Genomic DNA, 23,383 nt, shown 5'->3' with positions numbered 1-23,383 from the left:
GTTGTTCCCCTTGCTCTGCATGGGTAACGCTGCTTTGAGGGTGGCTGTTGTCGATGTGTTCCTGGTTCGAGCCCAGGTAGGAGCGAGGAGAGGAACGGAAGCTATACTGTTACACTGGCAATACTAAAGTGCCTATTAAGAACATCCAATAGTCAAAGGTATATGAAATACAAATCGTATAGAGAGAAATAGTCCTATAATTCCTATAATAACTACAACCTAAAACTTCTTACCTGGGAATATTGAAGACTCATGTTAAAAGGAACCACCAGCTTTCATATGTTCTCATGTTCTGAGCAAGGAACATAAACGTTAGCTTTCTTACATGGCACATAATGCACTTTTACTTTCTCCAACACTTTGTTTTTGCATTATTTAAACCAAATTGAACATGTTTCATTATTTATTTGAGGCTAAATTGATTTTAGTTGATGTATTATATTAAGTTAAAATAAGTGTTCATTCAGTATTGTTGTAATTGTCATTATTACAAATAAATAAATAAATAAATAAAATCGTCCGATTAATCTGTTTCGTTTTTTTTGGTCCTCCAATAATCGGTATCGGCGTTGAAAAATCATAATCGGTCGACCTCTAGCCTGTTTGTCCATCTTGAGGCGCCGTAGCCAGTATACACTTCCACAAAATAGTCCGAATTAATCTAAGAAAGTATTTCCCAAGTAAAAAATGTGTGTGAAATCAAGTCGTCTCTCAAATTGCAAGAATCACTACTGTTGAGACCAGAATCATGACCAAGACCAAGGAATCACTACTGTTGACCAATGACCAAGGAATCACTACTGTGACCAATGACCAAGGAATCACTACTGTTGACCAATGACCAAGGAATCACTACTGTTGACCAATGACCAACGAATCACTACTGTTTGACCAACGAATCACTACTGTTGACAATGACCAACGAATCACTACTGTTGACCAATGACCAACGAATCACTACTGTTGACCAATGACCAACGAATCACTACTGTTGACCAATGACCAACGAATCACTACTGTTGACCAATGACCAACGAATCACTACTGTTGACCAATGACCAACGAATCACTACTGTTGACCAATGACCAACGAATCACTACTGTTGACCAATGACCAACGAATCACTACTGTTGACAATGACCAACGAATCACTACTGTTGACCAATGACCAACGAATCACTACTGTTGACCAATGACCAACGAAGGCGTGTAGACTTCAGCTCTGAACTTCAGCTTGCATTGAAAAAAAGTATTAGTGTGCACGAACATCTGAAAAAAAACTACCGAAGACCAAAACTAACAAAAACATTACAATATGTCGTCATAACAAATGCACAAACTGTTCATAACTGTTTCGGATGGGAAGTATGTGGATGACCTTATGACTCTGCCATCTGCCATCCATGAGCCCCAGGGGGCAGTGGTGCCATCTCCCCCCTCGTTATCCCCCTGTCCTCCTGCTTATAGAGACCCTGACCTCTGCTGTACTGGGCCTGGGATCTCCTCACAGCACACTGACTACATTCCATGTCTTTTCTTATAGTACACTACTAACCCCCCCACTCCATCTCTGAACCATCCCTTCAGTTCCATGATGATGGGGTACAGATTTTTCCGACCACGGCAATGCACTCACCATGGCAATGTAGCCTAGCCAAGGCTGCTGGTTGGATTTGGGATGTGCTGTCAATGGAGAGGATGGACTAGAGTACATCTAATCGTGTGTGTGTGTGTGTGTGTGTGTCTGATCTGCTGTCTGTCCATGGAGTGGAGGGCGGACAACAACAACAAATCAGGCCAGTATTGCCAACATCTACTAGTAGTCGGTCCCAGATCTGTTTGTGCTGTATTGGAGTTGGTTAAAGCCTGGTCCCAGATCTGTTTGTGCTGTATTGGAGTTGGTTAAAGCCTGGTCCCAGATCTGTTTTTGCTGTATTGAGTTGTTAAAGCCTGGTCCCAGATCTGTTTGTGCTGTATTGGAGTTGGTAAAGCCTGGTCCCAGATCTGTTTGTGCTGTATTGGAGTTTGGTTAAAGCCTGGTCCCAGATCTGTTTGTGCATTAATTGGAGTGTTATCGCGTGGTCCCAGATCTATTTACAGTATATGTTACAACCAGATCTGGGACCAGGCTTATCTACTGGGTCTGGAGGGAAATTGTGGAGAGGACATGGAAAAATAACATTTATATGATGTAATGATGATAGAGAGATTAAACAACCCAGGCTAGGACTGGTATCTACTGACGACTTGCTAGCGTCTGGTCTGAGCTGGGTGGGGAATAGCTTTTGTGATTTTGTGTCATAAAAAGCTGCAGAATTCACATCCTTCTTTCCTTCCTGTTCTGATCCTGACCAAGGGACAGAGCTGTTTCACACTGACATAACCAATATCAAATCAAATGTTATTTGTCACATACGCGAATACAACAGGTGTAGTAGACCTTACCATGAAATGCTTACTTAACACTTTCTTGAACTGCATTGTTGGTAAGTAAAAAGTAACACAATAAAATTACATAACAATAAAACAAGGCTATATACAGGGGGTACTGGTACCCAGTCAATGTGCGGGGGTAATTTGAGGTCAATTGTGCAGGTAGGGGTAAAGTGACTATGCATAGATAATAAACAATGAGTAGCAGCTGTGTAAAAACAAGGGGGGGGGGGGGAGTCAATGCAAATAGTCCAGGTGGCCATTTGATTAATTGTTCAACAGTCTTATGGCTTGGGGGTAGAAGCTGTTAAGGAGCCTTTTGGACCTAGACTTGGCGCTCCGGTACCGTGCTGTAGCAGAGAGAACAGTCTATGACTTGGGTGACTGGAGTCCTTTGACAATTTTTTGGGCCTTCCTCTGACACTGCCTAGTATATATATAAGTCCTGGATGGCAGGAAGCTTGGCTCCAGTGATGTACTGGGCCTTACACACTACCCTTTGTATCGCCTTACAGTCGGATGCCGAGCAGTTGCCATACCAGGCGGTGATGCAACCGGTCATGATGCTCTCGATGTGCAGCTGTAGAACTTTTTGAGGATCTGGGGACCCATGCCAAATCTTTTCAGTCTCCTGAGGGGGAAAAGGAGTTGTCGTGCCCTCTTCACGACTGTCTTGGTATGTTTGGACCATGATAGTTTGTTGGTGATGTGGACACCAAGGACCTTGAAACTCTCAACCCACTCCACTACTGCCCCGTCGATGTTAATGGGGGTCTGATCGGCATTCCTTTTCATGAAGTCCACGAGCATCATGAGGAAGGACAATTATGTGGATATATTGAGGGAACATCTCAGGACATCAGTCAGGAAGTTAAAACTTGGTTGCAAATGGGTCTTCCAAATGGACAATGACCCCAAGCATACTTCCAAAGTTGTGGCAAAATGGCTTTAAGGACAACAAAGTCAAGGTATTGGAGTGGCCATCACAAAGCCCTGACCTCAATCCTGTAGAAAATTTGTGGGCAGAACTGAAAAAACGTGTGCGAGCAAGGAGGCCTACAAACCTGACTCAGTTACACCAGCTCTGTCAGGAGGAATGGGCCAAAATTCACCCAACTTATTGTGGGAAGCTTGTGGAAGGCTACCCGAAACGTTTGACCCAAGTTAAACAATTTAATGGCAATGCTTGTCACGTCCGTTGTTGGAAGGAGACCAAGGTGCAGCGTAATAAGCATACATCTTATTTTATTTAGATGAACACCAAAAAAACAACAAAAGATAAACGAACATAACGTTCTGCAGGCTACACAGTAACTGAACAAAAACAAGATCCCACAAACTAAGGTGGGGAAAAAAGGCTGCCTAAGTATGATCCCCAATCAGAGACAACAATAGACAGCTGCCTCTGATTGGGAACCATACCCGGCCAACAAAGAAATAGAAAAACTAGAATGCCCACCCAAAATCACACCCCGACCTAACCAAATAGAGAAAATAAAAAGGCTCTCTAAGGTCAGGGCATGACAATGCTACCAAATACTAATTGAGTGTATGTAAAGTTCTGACCCACTGGGAATGTGAAATAAATCCTTCTCTCTATATTATTTCACATTCTTAAAATAAAGTGGGGATCCTAACTGACCTAAAACAGGGGATTTTTACTAGGATGTCAGGAATTGTGAAAAACTGAGTTTAAATGCATTTGGCTAAGGTGTATGTAAACTTCTGACTTCAACTGTAGATGACAACTCTTGGTAAATAGTGTGGACTACAGCTTATGATAAACACTCTACCTCAGGCGAGCAATACTTACTTTATATTAGACATCGTACACCAGCAGTTATTGACAAATAGACACACACCATGCCCCTCGTCTTACACCAGACATAGCTGCTCTGTCCTGCCGATGCATGGAAAACCCAGCCAGCTCTATATTATCCATGTCGTCATTCAGCCAAGACTCAGTGAAACATAAGATATTATAGTGTTTAATGTCCCGTTGGTAGGCCAGTCTCGACCATAGATCATCCAGTTTGTTTTCCAGTGATTGCACGTTGGCCAATAGAACCGACCTTCTCCCTTTGTATCTCCGCCTTTTCTTCACGTGAATGGGAGAGATTTGGGCCTTGTCTCCGGGAAGCAGTATATTCTTTGCCGTAGGACTCATTAAAGAAAATATCTTCGTCCAGTTTGAGGTCAGTAATCGCTGTTCTGATGTCCAGAAGCTCTTTTCGGTCATAAGAGACAGTAGCATCAACTTTATGTACAAAATACAATGTGAAAAAACGAACAAAATAGCACAGTTGGTAAGGAGCCCATAAAACGGCACCCATCCCCTCCGGCGCCATTATAAACTCAGCAAAAAAAGAAACGTCCCTTTTCAGGACCCCGTCTTTCAAAGATAATTCGTAAAAATCCGAATAACTTCACAGATCTTCATTGTAAAGAGTTTAATTGCCTACCGTCTGTAAGCTGTTAGTGTCTTAACGACCGTTCCACAGGTGCATGTTCATTTAATTCTTTATGATTCATTGAACAAGCATGGGAAACGGTGTTTAAGGTCACAGTTATGAAAACTTAGGACACTAAAGAGGCCTTTCTACCGACTCTGAAAAACACCAAAAGAAAGATGCCCAGGGTCCCTGCTCATCTGCGTGAACGTGCCATAGGCATGCTGCAAGGAGGCATGAGAACTGCAGATGTGGCCAGGGCAATAAATTGCAATGTCCGTACTGTGAGACGCCTAAGACAGCGTTACAGGGAGACAGGATGGACAGCTGATCGTCCTTGCAGTGGCAGACTACGTGTAACAACACCTGCACAGGATCGGTACATCCGAATATCACACCTGTGGGACAGGTACAGGATGGCAACAACAACTGCCCGAGTTACACCGGGAACGCACAATCCCTCCATTAGTTCTCAGACTGTCCGCAATAGGCTGAGAGAGGCTGGACTGAGGGCTTGTAGGCCTGATGTAAGGCAGGTCCTCACCAGACATCACCGGCAACAACGTCGCCTATGGGCACAAACCCAACGTCGCTGGACCAGACAGGACTGGCAAAAAGTGCTCTTCACTGACGAGTCGCGGTTTTGTCTCACCAGGGGTGATGGTCGGATTCGTGCTTATCGTTGAAGGAATGAGCGTTACACCGAGGCCTGTACTCTGGAGCGGGATCAATTTGGAGGTGGAAGGTCCGTCATGGTCTGGGGCAGTGTGTCACAGCATTATCAGACTGAGCTGGTTGTCATTGCAGGCAATCTCAATGCTGTGCGTTACAGGGAAGACATCCTCCTCCCTCATGTGGTACCCTTCCTGCAGGCTCATCCTGACATGACTCTCCAGCATGACAATGCCACCATCCATACTGCTCGTTCTGTGCGTGATTTCCTGCAAGACAGGAATGTCAGTGTTCTGCCCGGATCTCAATCCCATTGAGCACATCTGGGACCAGTTAGATCGGAGGGTGAGGGCTATGGCCATTCCCCCCAAAAATGTCTGGGAACTTGCAGGTGCCTTGGTGGAAGAGTGGGGTAACATCTCACAGCAAGAACTGGAAAAACTGGTGCAGTCCATGAGGAGGAGATGCACTGCAGTACTTAATGCAGCTGGTGGCCACACCAGATACTGACTGTTACTTTTGACCCCCCCACCTTTGTTCAGGGACACATTATTCKATTTCTGTTAGTCACATGTCTGTGGAACTTGTTCAGTTTATGTCTCAGTTGTTGAATCTTGTTATGTTCATACAAATATGTACACATGTTAAGTTTGCTGAAAATAAACGCAGTTGGAGTGAGAGGACGTTTCTTTTTTTGCTGAGTTTATATGAGGGATGACTGAAGGGGATGTTCAGTCTTCATGTACAGACAAAGTGGAAATAGAATGGCTGACTGCTAGGTCATGAAAAAGGCTGCAAAATGATCACCTCTCCTTCCTTTCTGTTCTGATCCAGGCCCAGGAACCAGTGCTGATTCATACTGATGTAAGAGTGTATGGAGGAGATATGAGAGGACTGGAGGTGATATACTGTATTCATTATAAAACACAGACATGGTGAAAATAGAATAGCTGACTCATTGAATGAAATAGAACAGTTCTATAATATATTGTACTGGTATTTCTATGGGCTGGCTGGCTAGGTCATGAAGTGACAGCTAACCTTCAGCAAGGACACAGGCAGCACATCTACAGAGCACAGCTGTAGGTTAAGCTTTAGTCCTATAGAACGGTGATGGTAATGTCATTTTGAGCTACTGATCTACAGTTGAAGTCGGAAGTTCACATACACTTAGGTTGGAGTCATTAAAACTCGTTCTTCAACCACTCCACAAAATTATTTGTAACAAACTATAGGTTTGGCAAGTCGGTTAGGACATCTACTTTGTGCCTGACAAGTAATTTTTCCAACAATTGTTTACAGACAGATTATTTCACATCACAATTCCAGTGGGTCAGATGTTTACATACACTAAGTTAACTGTGCCTTTAAACAGCTTGGGAAAATACAGAAAATGATGTCATGGCTTTAGAAGCTTATGGAAGGCTACCTGAAACATTTGACCCAAGTTAAACAATTTAATGGCAATGCTAACAAATACTAATTGGGTGTATACTTTTGAGTGTATACTTCTGACCCACTGGGAATGTGATGAAAGAAATAAAAGCTGGAATGAATCATTCTCTCTACTATTAATCTGACATTTCATATTCTTAAAATGAAGTGGTGATCCTAACTGACCTAAAACAGGGAATTTTTACTAGGATTAAATGTCAGGAATTGTGAAAAACTGAGTTTAAATGTATTTGGCTAAGGCGTATGTAAACTTCTGACTTCAACCGTATCTGGATGTAGTGTGAGTGAGTGTCTGTGTGTGTCAATCAGTCAAAATAAAACTGGGTTTTCCGACTAGGTTATACCTCGTGGACCTATAGGGATTGATCCTATGCCTGTGAGCCTACAGACCCATAGACATCATTGATTATCGCTCACCTCAGCATGTCCCCCTGCGTTCAGGGTTTTGTTACAGCGGCCACACTTCAGACAGAACTTATGCCAGTCCTTCCCCAGAGATGCCACCTTCTCAGCTAGAGAGAGAGAGATGAGAGAGAGAGGACGAGAAGACGTCATGAGTGTAAACACGCTTAAATAATGGAGGCATTTCATTGAAATCAATGACTACACTGCCTTATCTCTTAGAAGGCTGTTACTTTCAGTTCCTTAGAGAGCATAGGTCATTGCTTTACAGTATCATGATTTTCTGTTCACTCCACTGATTATTCTCTTGCCTCCTCAGAGCTCAGAGAAGGGCACATTAGGCTATTGTCTGAGGGTGCTAGTGCACGATACAGGACGCTGCTGTAATAATGTCATCATCACACAGACAGATGGCAGATGCATGAGGCCGAGTACAGCTGGACAGCAGGGTGTCAACAGCTAACCCAGATCCCTTAATATCCTTCCTCTCCTCCCCCTTCTGCTCTTAATACCCCTCCCTCATCCCTCTCTGACTCCCCCCCCCCCCAACCCCACTTCTCCTCATCACCCGTTTCTATCCCCTTTCACCAGTCTTAGTCTCTCTCCCAGACCAAACCAGACACTTCTCCAGACAGGAGTGGTCCTAATTATAGCAAGTTTACATTATACCCACCTCCCTCTCCTCCCTCAGACAATGGTCCAGAAGAGGCCCGCAGGACCAGCTAACTTCACTACAGGAAAACACTTCTCTAATCATGGCAGGCCACAATCAGCCGGACGTCAGGCCGCTTCCTACAGTACACCTTCCTTATCGCCCCCTTTCTCCCTCCCTCTCTTCTCCACCTGGAGTGAGCAGGATTGTTTCAGAAGGATTGTTTCAGACCCCCCTCAGCTCAGCGACTGACTTCCCTCCAGGCAGTTCATTTTGTCTCAAGACAGTTTCGCTGTCAACTGCACTAAAACAAAAACAGGATGTAGACAGTAACTACAGTTGGACCTCCCACAAACACAACACAGCCAACCTGAACATATCATCAGTGATAATAGTTGCAGGGGTCGGGAAATACCAAATCACAGATTAGCCTCTAAATCAATGATTTCTAACCAAACAGTGACAGTGTCCAAAGAGAATTTATGAGTGGGATAGGAGGGACATGAAGAGGCTATAATGCCAGCAAGCCAGTCCTCTGTCATTGTGTTGTGTGTGTGTGTGTGTGTGTGTGTGTGTGTGTGTGTGTGTGTGTGTGTGTGTGTGTGTGTGTGTGTGTGTGTGTGTGTGTGTGCAGAGGGACAGAAGGCTATGCCAGCCAGCCCTCTGTCATTGTATGAGGGTTAGGTGATAAACTGAACAAATAAAAAAGCTCTTCAGTTTAAATGGATGTTATTATTGTAAGAGGAGAGACGTTGTTAAAAGGGGTGTCTGGGTTACGAGTGTGTGAGTTATAGTGTGTGTGTTGCAGTGTAGGGGAATGGTCCGGCTGTCTATCCTCCAGCCAACCACTCCCCCTATACGATACCACACACACGCATACCATTATCCAGCCTGGGTGACTGGAGGCACAAACACACACAGTGTGACCCTTTCCCACTATGGCTAGAGAACATAAAATATTGGCACCCTTGCACATTTCTTAAATAATTCCCTATTTCCTCTCAATACATAGAAAAAAGTATATATACGTTGGTTCTCCACAACCTGTTATTGGATTTTCAACATTGCAGAAACAATTATATTTTTGTAAGCTTAAGTTTCCAATTTTAATTCAGAAAACCAAGACAAAAAGGCATGGGAAAAATTATTGCTTGCATACCCTTTGGCCAAGATAACTGCCAACAATCGCTTCTTGGAGCCACAAATGAGCTTGAATTTTGCCCACTTTTCAGCATCAAACTGCTCTAATTCATCAATGTTTGAGGGGTACCCTCCACTAACTACTGTTTTGGTCCTTTGTAGCTCAGTTGGTAGAGCATGGCGCGTGTCACGCCACAGTAGTGGGTTCGAATCCCGGGACCACCCATACCTAAAATGAATACATGCAAATTGACTAAGTCCATTTGGATAAAGCGTCTGCTAAAAGGCGTTATTTATTATTATTATTCTGACCATTGGTTATGGATGTGATTCAGATCTGGACTTTTCGCTGGCCCCTCCAGAACAGTCCAGTGTATCTTCTTGAACCATTCCAGGGTGCTTTTGATGCGTTTGGGGTCGTTGTCTTGCTGGAAGACCCACAACCTTCAGAGACACTGGGTTGAACATTGCACTCCATAACACGTTGATAATCAGCTGATTTCATGATGTCTTGCACACATTCAATCCCCCCAGTTTCAGAGGCAGCAAAGCAACCCCACAGCCTTATCTAACCTCCCCCATGTTTGATTGTAGTGAGGGTGTTATGTTCTTTGAATGCTGTGGCGTTTCTTAGCTGCCTCTGGCACTGGGGACCTTGAACGTGTGCAAGACATCATGAAATCAGCAGATTGAGGTGTTTTGGGGTCTGATGTTCAACCAAGTGTCCAAAAACAGGGTCTCCAATGAAGATTGTGGGACTTCCAGCAGGTTAACGATCCCAAACACATCAAAAAACACCTATGAATGGTTCTAGAAGAAACACTGGACTGTTCTGGAGTGGCCAGCGAGTAGAAAGATGCAGCAAGCGCATTGATGGCTACAAGAAGAGTTTGTCTGAAGTTATCTTGGCCAAAGGCTGTGCAACCAAGTACTAGCTCCGGGGTGCCAACAGTTTTGTTCATGCCATGTCTTTATTTTCTAAACAAATTGTTTAAACTTAAGTCAACAAAATTTAAATTGGTTCTGCAATGTTGAACATCCAATAAGGTGCGGGGACCAAATGTTTTTTTCAATTTGAAGTTATTTGAGAAGAAATAGGTAATTATTTAAGAAAAAAGTGCAAGGGTGCCAATGTTTCGGCCCTATAAAAACCGGTTATATTTTTCACCTGATTGCGTTTAGTTTTTTGCAAAACTATAGGGCCCTATAATACATTTGAATGCAACTGTAACTCTGAATAATAACACCCAGTAACGGCTGACTCTCATTCCTGCGGGATTCCGTCAAGTTCTATAGTCAAGTTCTGGACAGGACAGGATAGACAGTCTACAGGATTGGGCAGTACAGGAATAGTTATGAGCTTTTATGAGGGGGGAAGGGGTGGGGGGGTTATAAATATGTCATGTGTGGAGCATTTCATACAAAAAAAAACACTGTCTAGGCCTAATATAGTATACTTTATTAAAGTCTTTACAAAATAAATAGCCATTTCCCCCTCCCCTTCCTTCGGCTCATTCTCTCGTCTCGCTCCAGTTGTAGCCAGTCACTACTTTATCTTAGATGCACGCAGAGACGTACACAATTACACATGTCCATATCCATGAGCTCATCCGACTCTAGAAAAGTACAAAAAGTTAATTGCCAAAATCTCTTAATGTGGTTGTTATCTGCTGTGTACAGGCAACTGTCTCATGAGCGCTGAGCAGCAGCCAAATGGAGCAGTTGCTATGGCTACTCACTCGCATAGCAGCTGTATCGCATTAGTGGAAACCAAGACTGTTCTCAGGGCAAATCTGCCGATTTTGACTAGCAGAAGTGACTTTTCGAAGCAGGTTAGGATAATTAACGTGGGAGGTTAGGATAATTAGGTTACGGTTAGGTAAATGCTAATATTGTCCCTGATGCAACACAAACATTATCTACCTACAACCAGGCTTGCCCTGAGAACAGTCTTGGTGTGCCGAGTACTCGGACAAAACGAGTATCATAACGGATATGGAGAATTTTCTGAATACGACATCAGTAAAAAAAAAATCCGCTGCCAGCATGCGTCTTTCACTCAAACAGTGTGAAGCTCTAAACAGCCATTGGCTAGTTCGTCTGTCTGTATAGAAACGGGCGGGGTATCGGTTGAGCCTGCTGCAGCGATTGGATTAGAACAAGCCGCTCTTCCTCTGCTCACACTTCCACAGACTGAAACAGCCATGCATGTGTCTCTCACACACAGTCACTCATCTCAAGGCACAAGTCTGCCCTTCTCCAAACATTGTGTATGAATGAGAATCCGTAGCTAGTCATTGTTGTTCAATCTAGTTATTTACTGTCAACTTTGCTGAGGCCATATGGTTGTTTTTGTCTATCTACCTGGTGTTGTTGAGTTTGCCTACTTTGTCCGTATAATTATTCCATTGCTGATAACGTCTGTCGTTATGTCATGATCCAAGCCCAAGCTTGCTTGCTATTTTTTTTATTTATTCTCGCCCAAGCATGTTTACCGAGTAACAGATCATTAGAAGATAAAATTACAAATGTATATAGTTTATTTTGATTGTACAAATGTTGTGGCACAAGTGTCGGGAGAGAAACATTTTGCTCCTCTCGAAAGTAAAACAATATATGAGGCAAGCTAATTATCCTACCTTCATCTAAATCTGTTTCTTGAATAAATGTAGGCAGTAGTAGCCAGCCATGCATTAGGCAATTTCCCCCCCTATTTTGTTGATAATTGAATAGGACTAAGTAAGTAAATCATGTACATTTTCACCTGTTGGGGTCGTTTAGGAACTTAACGATGTGCTCTGAGATGGACTCGGAGTGATAGTGCAGTATATGAAGGAACTTAACGACGTGCTCTGAGATGGACCGTGAGTATAGCGCAGTAAATGAAGGAACTTAACGATGTGCTCTGAGATGCATTGGATGTGATATGTGCAGTAATGAAGGAACTTAACGACGTGCTCTGAGATGCACTCGGAGTGATAGCGCAGTAATGAAGGAACTTAACGACGTGCTCTGAGATGGACTCGGAGTGATAGCGAGTAATGAAGGAACTTAACGACGTGCTCTGAGATGGACTCGGAGTGATAGCGCAGTAGAAGGAACTTAACGACGTGCTCTGAGATGCACTCGGAGTGATAGCGCAGTAATGAAGAACTTAACGACGTGCTTCTGAGATGGACTCGGAGTGAAAGCGCAGTAATGAAGGAACTTAACGATGCTGCTCGGAGATGGACTCGGAGTGATAGGCAGTAATGAAGGAACTTAACGACGTGCTCTGAGATGGACTCGGAGTGAAAGCGCAGTAATGAAGGAACTTAACGACGTGCTCTGAGATGGACTCGAGTGAAAGCGCAGTAATGAAGGAACTTAACGACGTGCTCTGAGATGCACTCGGAGTGATAGTGCAGATAATGAAGGAACTTAACGACTGCTCTGAGATCACTCGGAGTGATAGTGCAGTAATGAAGGAACTTAACGACGTGCTCTGAGATGGACCTCGGAGTGATAGTGCAGTAATGAAGGAACTTAACGACGTGCTCTGAGATGCACTCGGAGTGAAAGCGCAGTAATGAAGGAACTTAACGACGTGCTCTGAGATGCACTCGGAGTGTAGGCAGTAATGAAGGAACTTAACGACGTGCTCTGAGATGCACTTGAGTGATAGTGCAGTAATGAAGGAACTTAACGAGCGTGCTCTGAGATGCACTCGGAGTGATAGTGCAGTAATGAAGGAACTTAACGACGTGCTCTGAGAATGCACTCGGAGTGATAGCGCAGTAATGAAGGACTTAACGCGTGCTCTGAGATGCACTTGGAGTGATAGTGCAGTAATGAAGGAACTTAACGACGTGCTCTGAGATGCCTCGGAGTGAAAGCGAGTAATGAAGGAACTTAACGACGTGCTCTGAGATGGACTCGGAGTGAAGCGCAGTAATGAAGGAACTTAACGACGTGCTTGAGATGGACTCGGAGTGAAGCAGTAATGAAGGAATTAACGACGTGCTCTGAGATGCACTCGGAGTGATAGTGAAGTAATGAAGAGACTTAACGACGTGCCTGAATGACCGGAGTGATAGTGCAGTAATGAAGGAACTTAACGACGTGCTCTGAGATGCACTCGGAGTGATAGCTGCAGTAATGAAGGAACTTAACGACGTGCTCTGAGATGCACTCGGAGTGATAGCGCAGTAATGAAGGAACTAACGACGTGCTCTGAGATGGACTCGGAGTGAAAGCTGCAGTAATGAAGGAACTTAACGACTGCTCTCTGAGATGCACTCGGAGTGAAGGCAGTAATGAAGGAACTTAACGACGTGCTCTGAGATCACTCGAGTGATAGTGCAGTAATGAAGGAACTTAACGATGTGCTCTGAGATGGACTCGGAGTGAAAGCCAGTAATGAAGGAACTTAACGACGTGCTCTGAGATGCACTCGGAGTGAAAGTGCAGTAATGAAGGAACTTAACGACGTGTCCTGAGATGCACTCGGATGATAGCGCAGTAAGAAGGAACTAAACGACGTGCTCTGAGATCACTCGGAGTGATAGTGCAGTAATGAAGGAACTTAACGACGTGCTCTGAGATGGACTCGGAGTGAAAGCGCAGTAATGAGAAACTTAACGATGTCTCTGAGATGGACTCGGAGTGATAGGGCAGTAATGAAGGAACTTAACGATGTGCTCTGAGATGCACTCGGAGTGATAGTGCAGTAATGAGGAACTTAACGACGTGCTCTGAGATGGACTCGGAGTGATAGTGCAGTAATGAAGGAACTTAACGACGTGCTCTGAGATGGACTCGAGTGATAGTGCAGTAATGAAGGAACTTAACGACGTGCTCTGAGATGGACTCGGAGTGATAGTGGCAGTAATGAAGGAACTTAACGACGTGCTCTGAGATGGACTCGGAGTGATAGCGAGTAATGAAGGAACTTAACGACGTGCTCTGAGATGGACTCGGAGTGATAGCTGCAGTAATGAAGGAACTTAACCGATCGTTGCTCTGAGATGCACTCGGAGTGATAGTGCAGTAATAAGGAACTTAACGACGTGCTCTGAATGCTCGGAGTGATAGTGAAAATGAAGGAACTTAACGATGTGCTCTGAGATGGACTCGGAGTGATAGTGCAGTAATGAAGGAACTTAACGACGTGCTCTGAGATGGACTCGGAGTGATAGTGCAGTAATGAAAGGCATTAACGATGTGCTCTGAGATGACTCGGAGTGATAGTGCAGTAATGAAGGACTTAACGATGTGCTCTGAGATGACTCGGAGTGATAGTGCAGTAATGAAGGAACTTAACGACGTGCTCTGAGATGCACTCGGAGTGAAAGTGCAGTAATGAAGGAACTTAACGACGTGCTCTGAGATGCACTCGGAGTGATAGTGCAAGTAATGAAGGAACTTAACGATGCTCGCTAGATGCACTCGGAGTGATAGCGCAGTAATAAGCACTTGAGCTATAGTCTTTACCGGCATTTAAAGCGCACTTCCGGGTTTTCTGATCACGAGTAAATCCGATTACGAGTATCAAGTGTGATAAAACGGATACGATTACGAATATGAGTATGCCGACATCGGCACACCCCTAGTTTCCTCTAATGCGATGCTGCAGCAGAGCGGGGACAGACAGAAGAGCAGCTAAAGGCTTCCGCATGCATCGCCTAGCCGAACCGAACGAGTGTGCTCGCGTACTCCCTTTACAGATCTTCGCTTGAAAAATGAGAAAAAGCCGCAACAGTACTGTTTGTCCATCTTAAGATGCCGTAGCTTGTATACACTTCAAAATAGTCCGAATTAATTAATTCAGCTAAAATTAATGACAGATTTCTTGAGTTTACATTTTTGCAGAGGAGATCTTAGGTCACGCAATTTTACATCTAATTAAAATGTTTGGTGCAGTATTTGAAAAAATGTGCATGAAAACGAGTCGTATTTCGTTGAATGACAACAAATTAATGTGTGTTTAGTATGAGAGAGAGGGAGACAGAGTGTGTGAGGAAGGGAAGGAGAGTGTGTGTGTGTGTGTTTTAACTGAAGAGTAGAAGGTTTCATGCAGTGTTTTCCCTTACTGACACAATGACATGCAGATCATTATGCATGTATATTCCTTCCTCCCATTCCTCCAGCCAAATCAAATCAAATCTTATTTGTCACATGTGCCAAATACAACAGGTGTAGGTAGACCTTACCGTGAAATGCTTACTTACAAGCCCTTTGCCAACAATGCAGTTTAATTCAAATAGAGTTAAGAAAATATTTCCAAAATAAACTAAAGTTAAAAAAATACATTAAATTACACAAGAAAATAAGGGGGGGTCAATGCAAATAGTCCGGGTGGCCATTTGATTAATTGTTCAACAGTCTTATGGCTTGAGGGTAAAAGCTGTTAAGGAGCCTTTTAGACCTAGACTTGGCGCTCCAGTGGAGTCTTTGACAATTTCTGACACCGCTTAGTATATAGGTCCTGGATGGCAGGAAGCATAGGCCCCAGTGATGTACTGAGCTGTACGCACTATCAGATGCCAAGCAGTTGCCATACCAGATGGTGATGCAACCGGTCAGGATGCTCGCGATGGTGCATCTATAGAACTTTTTGATGATCTCGGGACCCATGCCAAATCTTTTCAGTCTCCTGAGGGTGAAAAAAAAGGCGTTGTTGTGCCCTCTTCACGACTGTCTTGGTATGTTTGGCCCATGATAGTTTTTTGATGATGTGGACACCAAGAAACTTGAAACTCTCGACACGCTCCACTACAGCCTGTCGATGTGAAAAGTCCACGATCAGCTCCTTTGTCATGCTCACGTTGAGGGAGAGGTTGTTTTCTCTGATCTCCTCCCTATAGGCTGTCTCATAGTTGTCGGTGGTCAGGCCTACCACTCTTGTGTCGTCAGCAAACTTAATAATGGTGTTGTGGGTGAACAGGGAGTACAGGAGGGGACTAAGCACACACCCCTGAGGGGCCCCAGGGTTGAGGATCAGCGTGGCAGATGTGTTGTTGCCTAACCTTACCACTTGGGGGCGGCCCGTCAGGAAGTCCAGGATCCAGTTGCTGTTTAGTCCCAGGGTCCTTAGCTTAGTGATGAGCTTTGTGGGCACTATGGTGTTTAACGCTGAGCTGTAGTCAATGAACAGCATTCTCACATAGGTGTTCCTTTTGTCCAGGTGGGAAAGGTCAGTGTGGAGTGCGATTGAGATTGCATCATCCATGGATCTGTTGGGGCAGTATGCGAATTGGAGTGGGTCCAGGGTTTCCGGGATGATGGTGTTGATGTGAGCCATGACCAGGCTTTCAAAGCACTTCATGGCTACCAACGTGAGTGCTACGGGGCGGTAGTCATTTATGTATCCTCCGACACATTGGTGCGGCTGGCTTCCGGGTTGGATGCGCGCTGTGTTAAGAAGCAGTGCGGCTTGGTTGGGTTGTGTTTCGGAGGGCGCATGGCTTTCGATCTTCGTCTCTCCCGAGCCCGTACGGGAGTTGTAGCGATGAGACAAGATAGTAATTACTAACAATTGGATACCACGAAATTGGGGAGAAAAAGGGGGCAAAAAAAAAATATTAACATTTCAGTGATGACACTTGCCAGTTGGTCCACGCATGCTCTGAGTCCTGGTAATCCGTATGGCCCCGCGGCCTTGTGAATGTTGACCTGTTTAAAGGTCTTGCTCACATCGGCTACAGGTAGGCCTTTGCAAATATGAGCAAATCAGCCATTCTATGCAGTATTCTATTGTACACTGAACAGTTTGACGTTAAATTCAATGCGTTGTATTGAGTAGAAGTATACAGATATTTACGTAGCACATGATCAGAACGTTTAGAAAATGGGAACAAGCGTACGGGGGACAGGGGGGGGGGCGAACAGGACGCTAGACCACAGATTTGTTTTCCGCCGTGATACTTGACCTGGTATTGTATCATTAGTAAAATGGTGGTATCGTGACAACACTAATACAGACAGACAGGATGCTAGTATTTTAACTTATCCACTTTGCTCCAGGCTGCAGCCTGGAGAGAACATTTACGTCAGCAAGCCCAATTCACAAGGCTGTTAAATTCAGGGAGGGACGCTGACAAGGATAGAGACGGACGGAGAGAGAGAGCGGGAGAGAGCGAGGAAACCTCGCCTTGACTGAGGCGACAGACGCCCTCCAGAGCCAGGGGATTGAAGGGAAGTTGGGCTATAGTTTCACTGGCGTTGCATCAGCCAGCCTGAGGGAGCAGGAGCTGACCCAAACACATGTGACCCAGAGGCTGTACCAATCACACCCTACAGAGGGACACACCTAATGCTGAATGCCAAATCAACCCTTTACTCTCTAGCCACTTCTGTAGATCTGAGAAGATTAGAGGGGTGGAAGCCAAATGCTGTACATACCACATGTCCAACCAGCCAATCAGAAAGCACTAAATAAAGATAGACAGCTACAGTATCACAGTAATGGCTGTGGTCCTGGGGCTGATTGGGAATTCAGATTTTAGAGAGCTGGAGGCTGAAAATATGTTCTAATGTATGTGCACCAAGAAACCAAGTGTCTGAGAGTGACTTTGACCCCAGTGTTGAATGTAACTGGTACCTCACCAAATCAAAACCACATTCAAAGCCAGGGTCAGATGAATGATGCTAGTGGATGTAGATGTAGAATGCCACGGGATTTTGTGAATGTTGAATAGCCATTGTCTTAACCACAGCGAAGGCCATTTGGCCTTGGGGTGTTGTGTGTATTGAATTGAAAAAGAGCAGAATGGAGAGAGGATGCAGAGGGGGAACACAGGCTGAATGTTGTTCCTTCCTGTCTGCTGCTGAAGAGGGGAGGATGGTTGTTTGTTTTGCTGTATGTTTGTGCCCTTTGTCTCGGTCTCACACACAAACAAACTCTCTCTCTCTGTTACCACTGCCTCTATAGGCCCCTCAGCCCTCAGGAGTCAGGTGCATGTTGGTTAATGGGACATGCCATTATCAAAGGAGCGCTGCAATAGTAACAACGGAGTAGACTACAAATGCCTGTGTGTACTCAGCTGGAGTGGATAGGGGAGAGGAGAAGGAAGGGATGGATGGGGGGATGGGACAGGAAAGGGAAATGGAGGAGAGAGGGGGGGGGGGGCTTACAGTGTTGAGGGGATGAAGAACAGATGGGTCCACATGACAGCTGATGTAGAAATTAGTCCAACCAACCAACCGTAATTTGGAGATATTTAACCTACAGTACACATGTAAATACTTTACATTCAATTAAAAACACACAATTTATATACTGTAATCAGGGTTGGGGTCAATTCCAATTCAATTGCTTTTTAATGAGGAAAGTTTGAATTGAAATAGAAATGTCAGTTTACTTCTGGAATTGACTGAATTTAAATAGATTTTTCCCCAAATTTGACTGTATTACAAGTACATTGAAGTCTATGTTATAGAGGTGAATAACTTTTGACAGGACTGTTAGTAGGACCCTATAAAATCCATGTTGTGGAGAACCCGAACAAAGTCACGGAATCCAGACATTAAAACGGAATTTAACAATATTCAAAAATGAATTAGATTAGCACTCCTACTCTGAGATGCTTTGTGAGTACGGGCCCAGCTCCCTGGCTCACTCTCTCCCTCTCTCTGTTGGCTGTCTCCAGGTAAACTGTTCCTAACTATCAGATCCTCACATAATCAACCCCGTAACAGGGCCTTAAACACAGAGACATCAAGACCAGACCTGTTCCTGAATAGCTACAGTACCCTCCTGTAGTTTTTTTTTCTCCAACCCCAGTTGTAACTATTCACCTTATCAAGCGGCTGATTATTAGAATAAAGTGTGCTAGATTAGTTGGAGTGTAAACCTACAGGACGGTAGCTCTCCAGGAACAGGTTTGGAAAGCCCTAATAATCTAGACACATCTCAATGAATGGACTATACATGAAAAACTATACATTACCATTTTAAAAAGAATTATGTAAAGGCCTTTTATTGTTAATGAATAATAATCATAGGTATATTTTAGATGGAGCGTTTCATAAAGAATGACAAAGTTGCTCAAAAAAAATTGTGACAAAAATGGTCTTTCACCTCTACATGATGATACAGTTCAGTAAAAGGAGTAGCTTGAGTGGAGGAGGCGTCAACGGACCAGCCAGGGAGTGAGAAACATTCGTCAGACACGCAGGCCTAGAGCTCTTTACCAGGCTCCTCCAGAAGAATAATACTAATAATTACTATTATTATTTATTACATTTGTAAAGTATTTTTCATCTCAAAGTGGATAAAATAAAACTAAAAATAGTAAAATAAATAAATAAATAAATAAATAGCTGAATAAATAGTGCCTTAATAAAGAATTCAGACCCCTTGACTTTTTCCATATTTTGTTACATTACAGATCATCCTTGAGATGTTCCTACAACTTGATTGGAGTCCACCTGTGGTAAATTCAATTGATTGGACATGATTTGGAAAGGCACACCTGTCTATACAAGGTCCCACGGTTGAGTTCGAAGGTCCCACCAAGCCATGAGGTCGAAGGAATTGTCCATAGAGCTCTGAGACAGGATTATGTCGAGGCACAGATCTGGGGAAAGGTACCAAAACATTTCTGCAGCATTGAAGGTCCCCAAGAACACAGTGGCCTCCAACATTCTTAAATGGAAGAAGTTTGGAACCACCAAGACTCGTCCTAGAGCTGGCTGCCAGGCAAAACTGAGCAATCGGGGGAGAAAGGACAACCATCTCTGCAGCACTCCACCAATCAGGCCTTTACGGTAGAGTGGCCAGGCGGAAGCCGTTCCTCAGTAAAAGAGGCACGAAAGCCCGCTTGGAGTTTGCCAAAAGGCACCTACAAACTCTCAGACCATGAGAAACAAGATTATCTGGTCTGATGAAACTAAGATTGAACTTTTTGTCATAAATGTCAAGCGTCACTTCTGGAGGAAACCTGGCACCATCCATACGGTGAAGCATGGTAGAGCCAGCATCATGCTGTGGGGATGTTTGTCAGCGAAAAGGACTGAGAGACTAGTCAGGATCGAGGGAAAGATAAAAGGAGCAAAGTACAGAGAGATCCTTGATGAAAACCTTCTCCAGAGCGCTCAGGACCTCAGACTGGGCGAAGGTTCACCTTGCAACAGGACAACGACCCTAAGCACACAGCCAAGACAATGCAGGAGTGGCTTCGGGACTACCTCAGGGCACCATGACAACCAATACTTACAAAGTCATCTTTATTTAGAATCTTTTTMAAATAGATAAKATTTKTTTGGCTGAGAATGTAAGATTTATAACTTTGAGACAGCATCCATGGGCTAGAATTMTGTATATAGAATGTATGACACAAACAAGAATTTTGWAAAATAATTCWAAAATCTTCAGAATTCTGAGATTTTTGGCCATAATAAAGAATTCAAGCCAACATTCCAATCTCATTATGACTCAACAATTAGGCTTGGCTACAACCATAGAATTCAGAATTAGAACTTGGCAACAAGAAGTTCCAAAACAAAGAAAACAACCAGCATATCCATTCACCACATCAAAACCTCAAGTGTATGACCTTATTAAATCTTCATAACTGGACATAAATCGTGGAAGAGAGGTGACACTGAAACAGGTGAGTCAGAAAATAATCATGTGTAAAAGTGTTTGACTTCTAAGCAAATCAGTGAAAGTAGGCCTACTTATTAGCATTTAAGAAATTATACGAATTAGCTTGAGGGTAACTGAAGTTGGAAAACAGGCATGGCCAAACAGTTAAGAAAATTACAGGAAAAATAATAAAAAATAAAAAAAAGGAATACATGTTTCTCAATATAGATCGATGCAGAGAGGAGTCAGTGAGACGGAGAAAAAGATGACTGAAAGTGAGGAGATGGAGAAAGGRAACAAGATGAGGACGGAACGAGATAAAGAAAGACAAAGAGAAATGGAGGGGCTGCTTAGAATGAGAAAGGAGATTGAGACTTGTAACAAGGTAGACCACAACCGATGGAWGCTGGAGAGAGAGGTGTTGGAGAAAGTCAACAAGGTGAGGGTGGAACCAGAGAAAGAAAAAGAAAGGCTAATTGGAGATCTGCTGAGGCAGTTAAGGGTGACTGAGGCTTCTATTGAGGTACACCGCAAACAACGGAAGCTAGAGAGAGAGTCGTTTGAGAAACAGAGAGAAAGCYTAGTGTCAGACAGAAAGAAGATGGAGCTCAAGATGGCAAAGCTGAAYGTGCAGAACATACTGAACTTGGCCGAGATAGGAGAGGTGACAGTGGAGAGTACTAAGCTGTTAMCTGAGAATGAAAGGGAGAGAGAAATATTGAAGAAACAGAGAGAAAGCTTAGAGGCAGACAAAGAAAATCTAGAAGTCAGTATGACAAAGGTGACGATGCAGAACATACTGCACTTGGCCAAGATAGGGAAGTTGACCGTGGAGAACACGAGGCTGTTAGCAGAGAATGAAAGGCAGCGAGACGTGTTGGACAAACACAGAGAAAGTGCAGCGGCCGACAGACAAGCGTTGGTGGACAAGATGTCAAAGGTGAACATGTCCTTGGCCAAGTTATGGAAGTTGAGAGCGGACGACAAGAAGAGACTGTTAGCTGAGAATGAAAGGGCGGTGAAGGAGACGGTGAGAGAGAGGAATGGATGGAACCTCATAAGAAATGGTTTGAAGACAGATTTGGCCAAAGCAGACCTGGAGAGGAATCAGACCTTAGTAGGCTGGAAGGAGGACAGGGGGAGATGGGCCAAGGCCAAGGCTGGCCTACYAAGAATCTGGGATCAACAGGGGGAAAGATGGATGACGGAGAAGGAGGAGATTAATAGAAGMAGCACACAGGCAGCAGAGGAGTGGATGATTGAYCTYAGAGAAAAGGAAAGAGCGATAGAGGCTCTGGAAGGAGAAAAGATGAGGATTCTTTGCCTGCATGGACAAGAGAAGAAGGGATGGGAGATGGAAAAGAGAGTGATGGAAATGGAGAAGTTGGAGATTACAGGGGAGCGGGAGAGAACGAATAGTGAAATTGAGAAAATGCAAAGGGAGAAAGACAGATGTGAAATAGAGAAGAAAGATATGGTGGAGAGGATGAAAGAGGCATACATAAAGCTGTACCAGATGCAGACTGCCCTGAGGTTCGGAGAGCAAGAGCAGCCACAGGTACAGTACTCCATTTAACCAGTCACACTTCAGGGAGGTCACAAGTCACCTCCTAATGGTTATACTATCAGATTCAATAGATTAAGTTGACTGCATGCTGGAGAATGACTAATAATAGTATCTCAGATCACTGATTAACATGTATGGACTTTCTCTTTCAGAAGGAAACTAAAACTGCCCAGAGAGTCAGGGCAAAGCTAGAGAAGAAGAAGAGGAAGGAAAGAGAGATATTGGAGAAGAACAACGTGAAAGAGCTGCTCAGAGCTAGAAAAGCAGAGAGTAAGGAAGAAGTGAGGAAGAATAAGGAGAGGGTGAAAGCCCACCTGGACGAGGTGACAAGGAACTATAACGAAAAGAAACAGAGGGAGAAAGAAAGAGAAAATCTGTCGAAAAAGGCACATGGCAAAGAAAATCACACGGCGTACATCCCAGACATCGAACTGAAGAAGTCAGAATGCAACACAGATGGAAAAGTAAATACTGTCGGCTGGCTTTGGTTAAAATCTAAATTCTGTGGAATACTTCATCAATAAAGCATTATGAGCATTTGAGATATTTGTCAGTATTCATTGCCATATGGGAAGAAAGAACACACTAAACATAAGAAAAGTATAAGATATGGATTAAAGGTTGATGTGGTGTGAGTGAGTGAGTGAGTGAGTGAGTGAGTGAGTGAGTGAGTGAGTGAGTGAGTGAGTGAGTGAGAGGCAGGCACCTGGGCTCTGTATCAGACTGCGCTTAATAAATACATAGGGAACAGGCCTCTAATACTGCTGCTGTGAACATGTCCAACAGAAATACTTACAACCTGTACATTTCTGATTATGAGTGCTGCTTGCGACATGGTATCGTAGGGAATATGTTCATGATACAGCTACCAACTCTGTAAATTACCAATACATACATTACCAATACATACATTATTGTAGAATAATAGTGAAGACATCAAAATTATGAAATAACACATATGGAATCATGTAGTAACCAAAAAAGTGAAACAAATCTAAATATATTTTATATTTGAGATTCTTCAAAGTAGCCACCCTTTGCC

General features: G+C 43.8%; 2 protein-coding genes across 2 annotated transcripts in view; one reads left to right on the top strand and one right to left on the bottom strand.

Annotated features, from left to right (window-relative positions):
• The window catches only part of crip2 (cysteine-rich protein 2), a 57,683-nt gene that overhangs the window by 9,243 nt on the left and 25,057 nt on the right, over positions 1 to 23,383 (bottom strand). Inside the window, exon 2 of the mRNA XM_023993998.2 lies at positions 7,429 to 7,523. Coding sequence (XP_023849766.1) covers positions 7,429 to 7,523 — 95 coding nt within the window. The remainder of the gene's footprint in view (positions 1 to 7,428; positions 7,524 to 23,383) is intronic.
• Positions 21,694 to 22,872, top strand: LOC111968447 (trichohyalin-like). The gene is made up of 2 exons (XM_023993997.2): positions 21,694 to 22,332; positions 22,494 to 22,872. Exons 1-2 carry the CDS (start codon positions 21,706 to 21,708, stop codon positions 22,863 to 22,865), a joined length of 999 nt encoding a protein of 332 aa, XP_023849765.1. The 5' UTR covers positions 21,694 to 21,705; the 3' UTR covers positions 22,866 to 22,872.

This window comes from Salvelinus sp. IW2-2015, linkage group LG9 (genome assembly GCF_002910315.2).
Source record: "Salvelinus sp. IW2-2015 linkage group LG9, ASM291031v2, whole genome shotgun sequence".
NCBI lineage: Eukaryota > Metazoa > Chordata > Actinopteri > Salmoniformes > Salmonidae > Salvelinus > Salvelinus sp. IW2-2015.
Note: the sequence above shows the minus strand (reverse complement) of the source record. Positions and strands in the feature narration are given on the sequence as shown.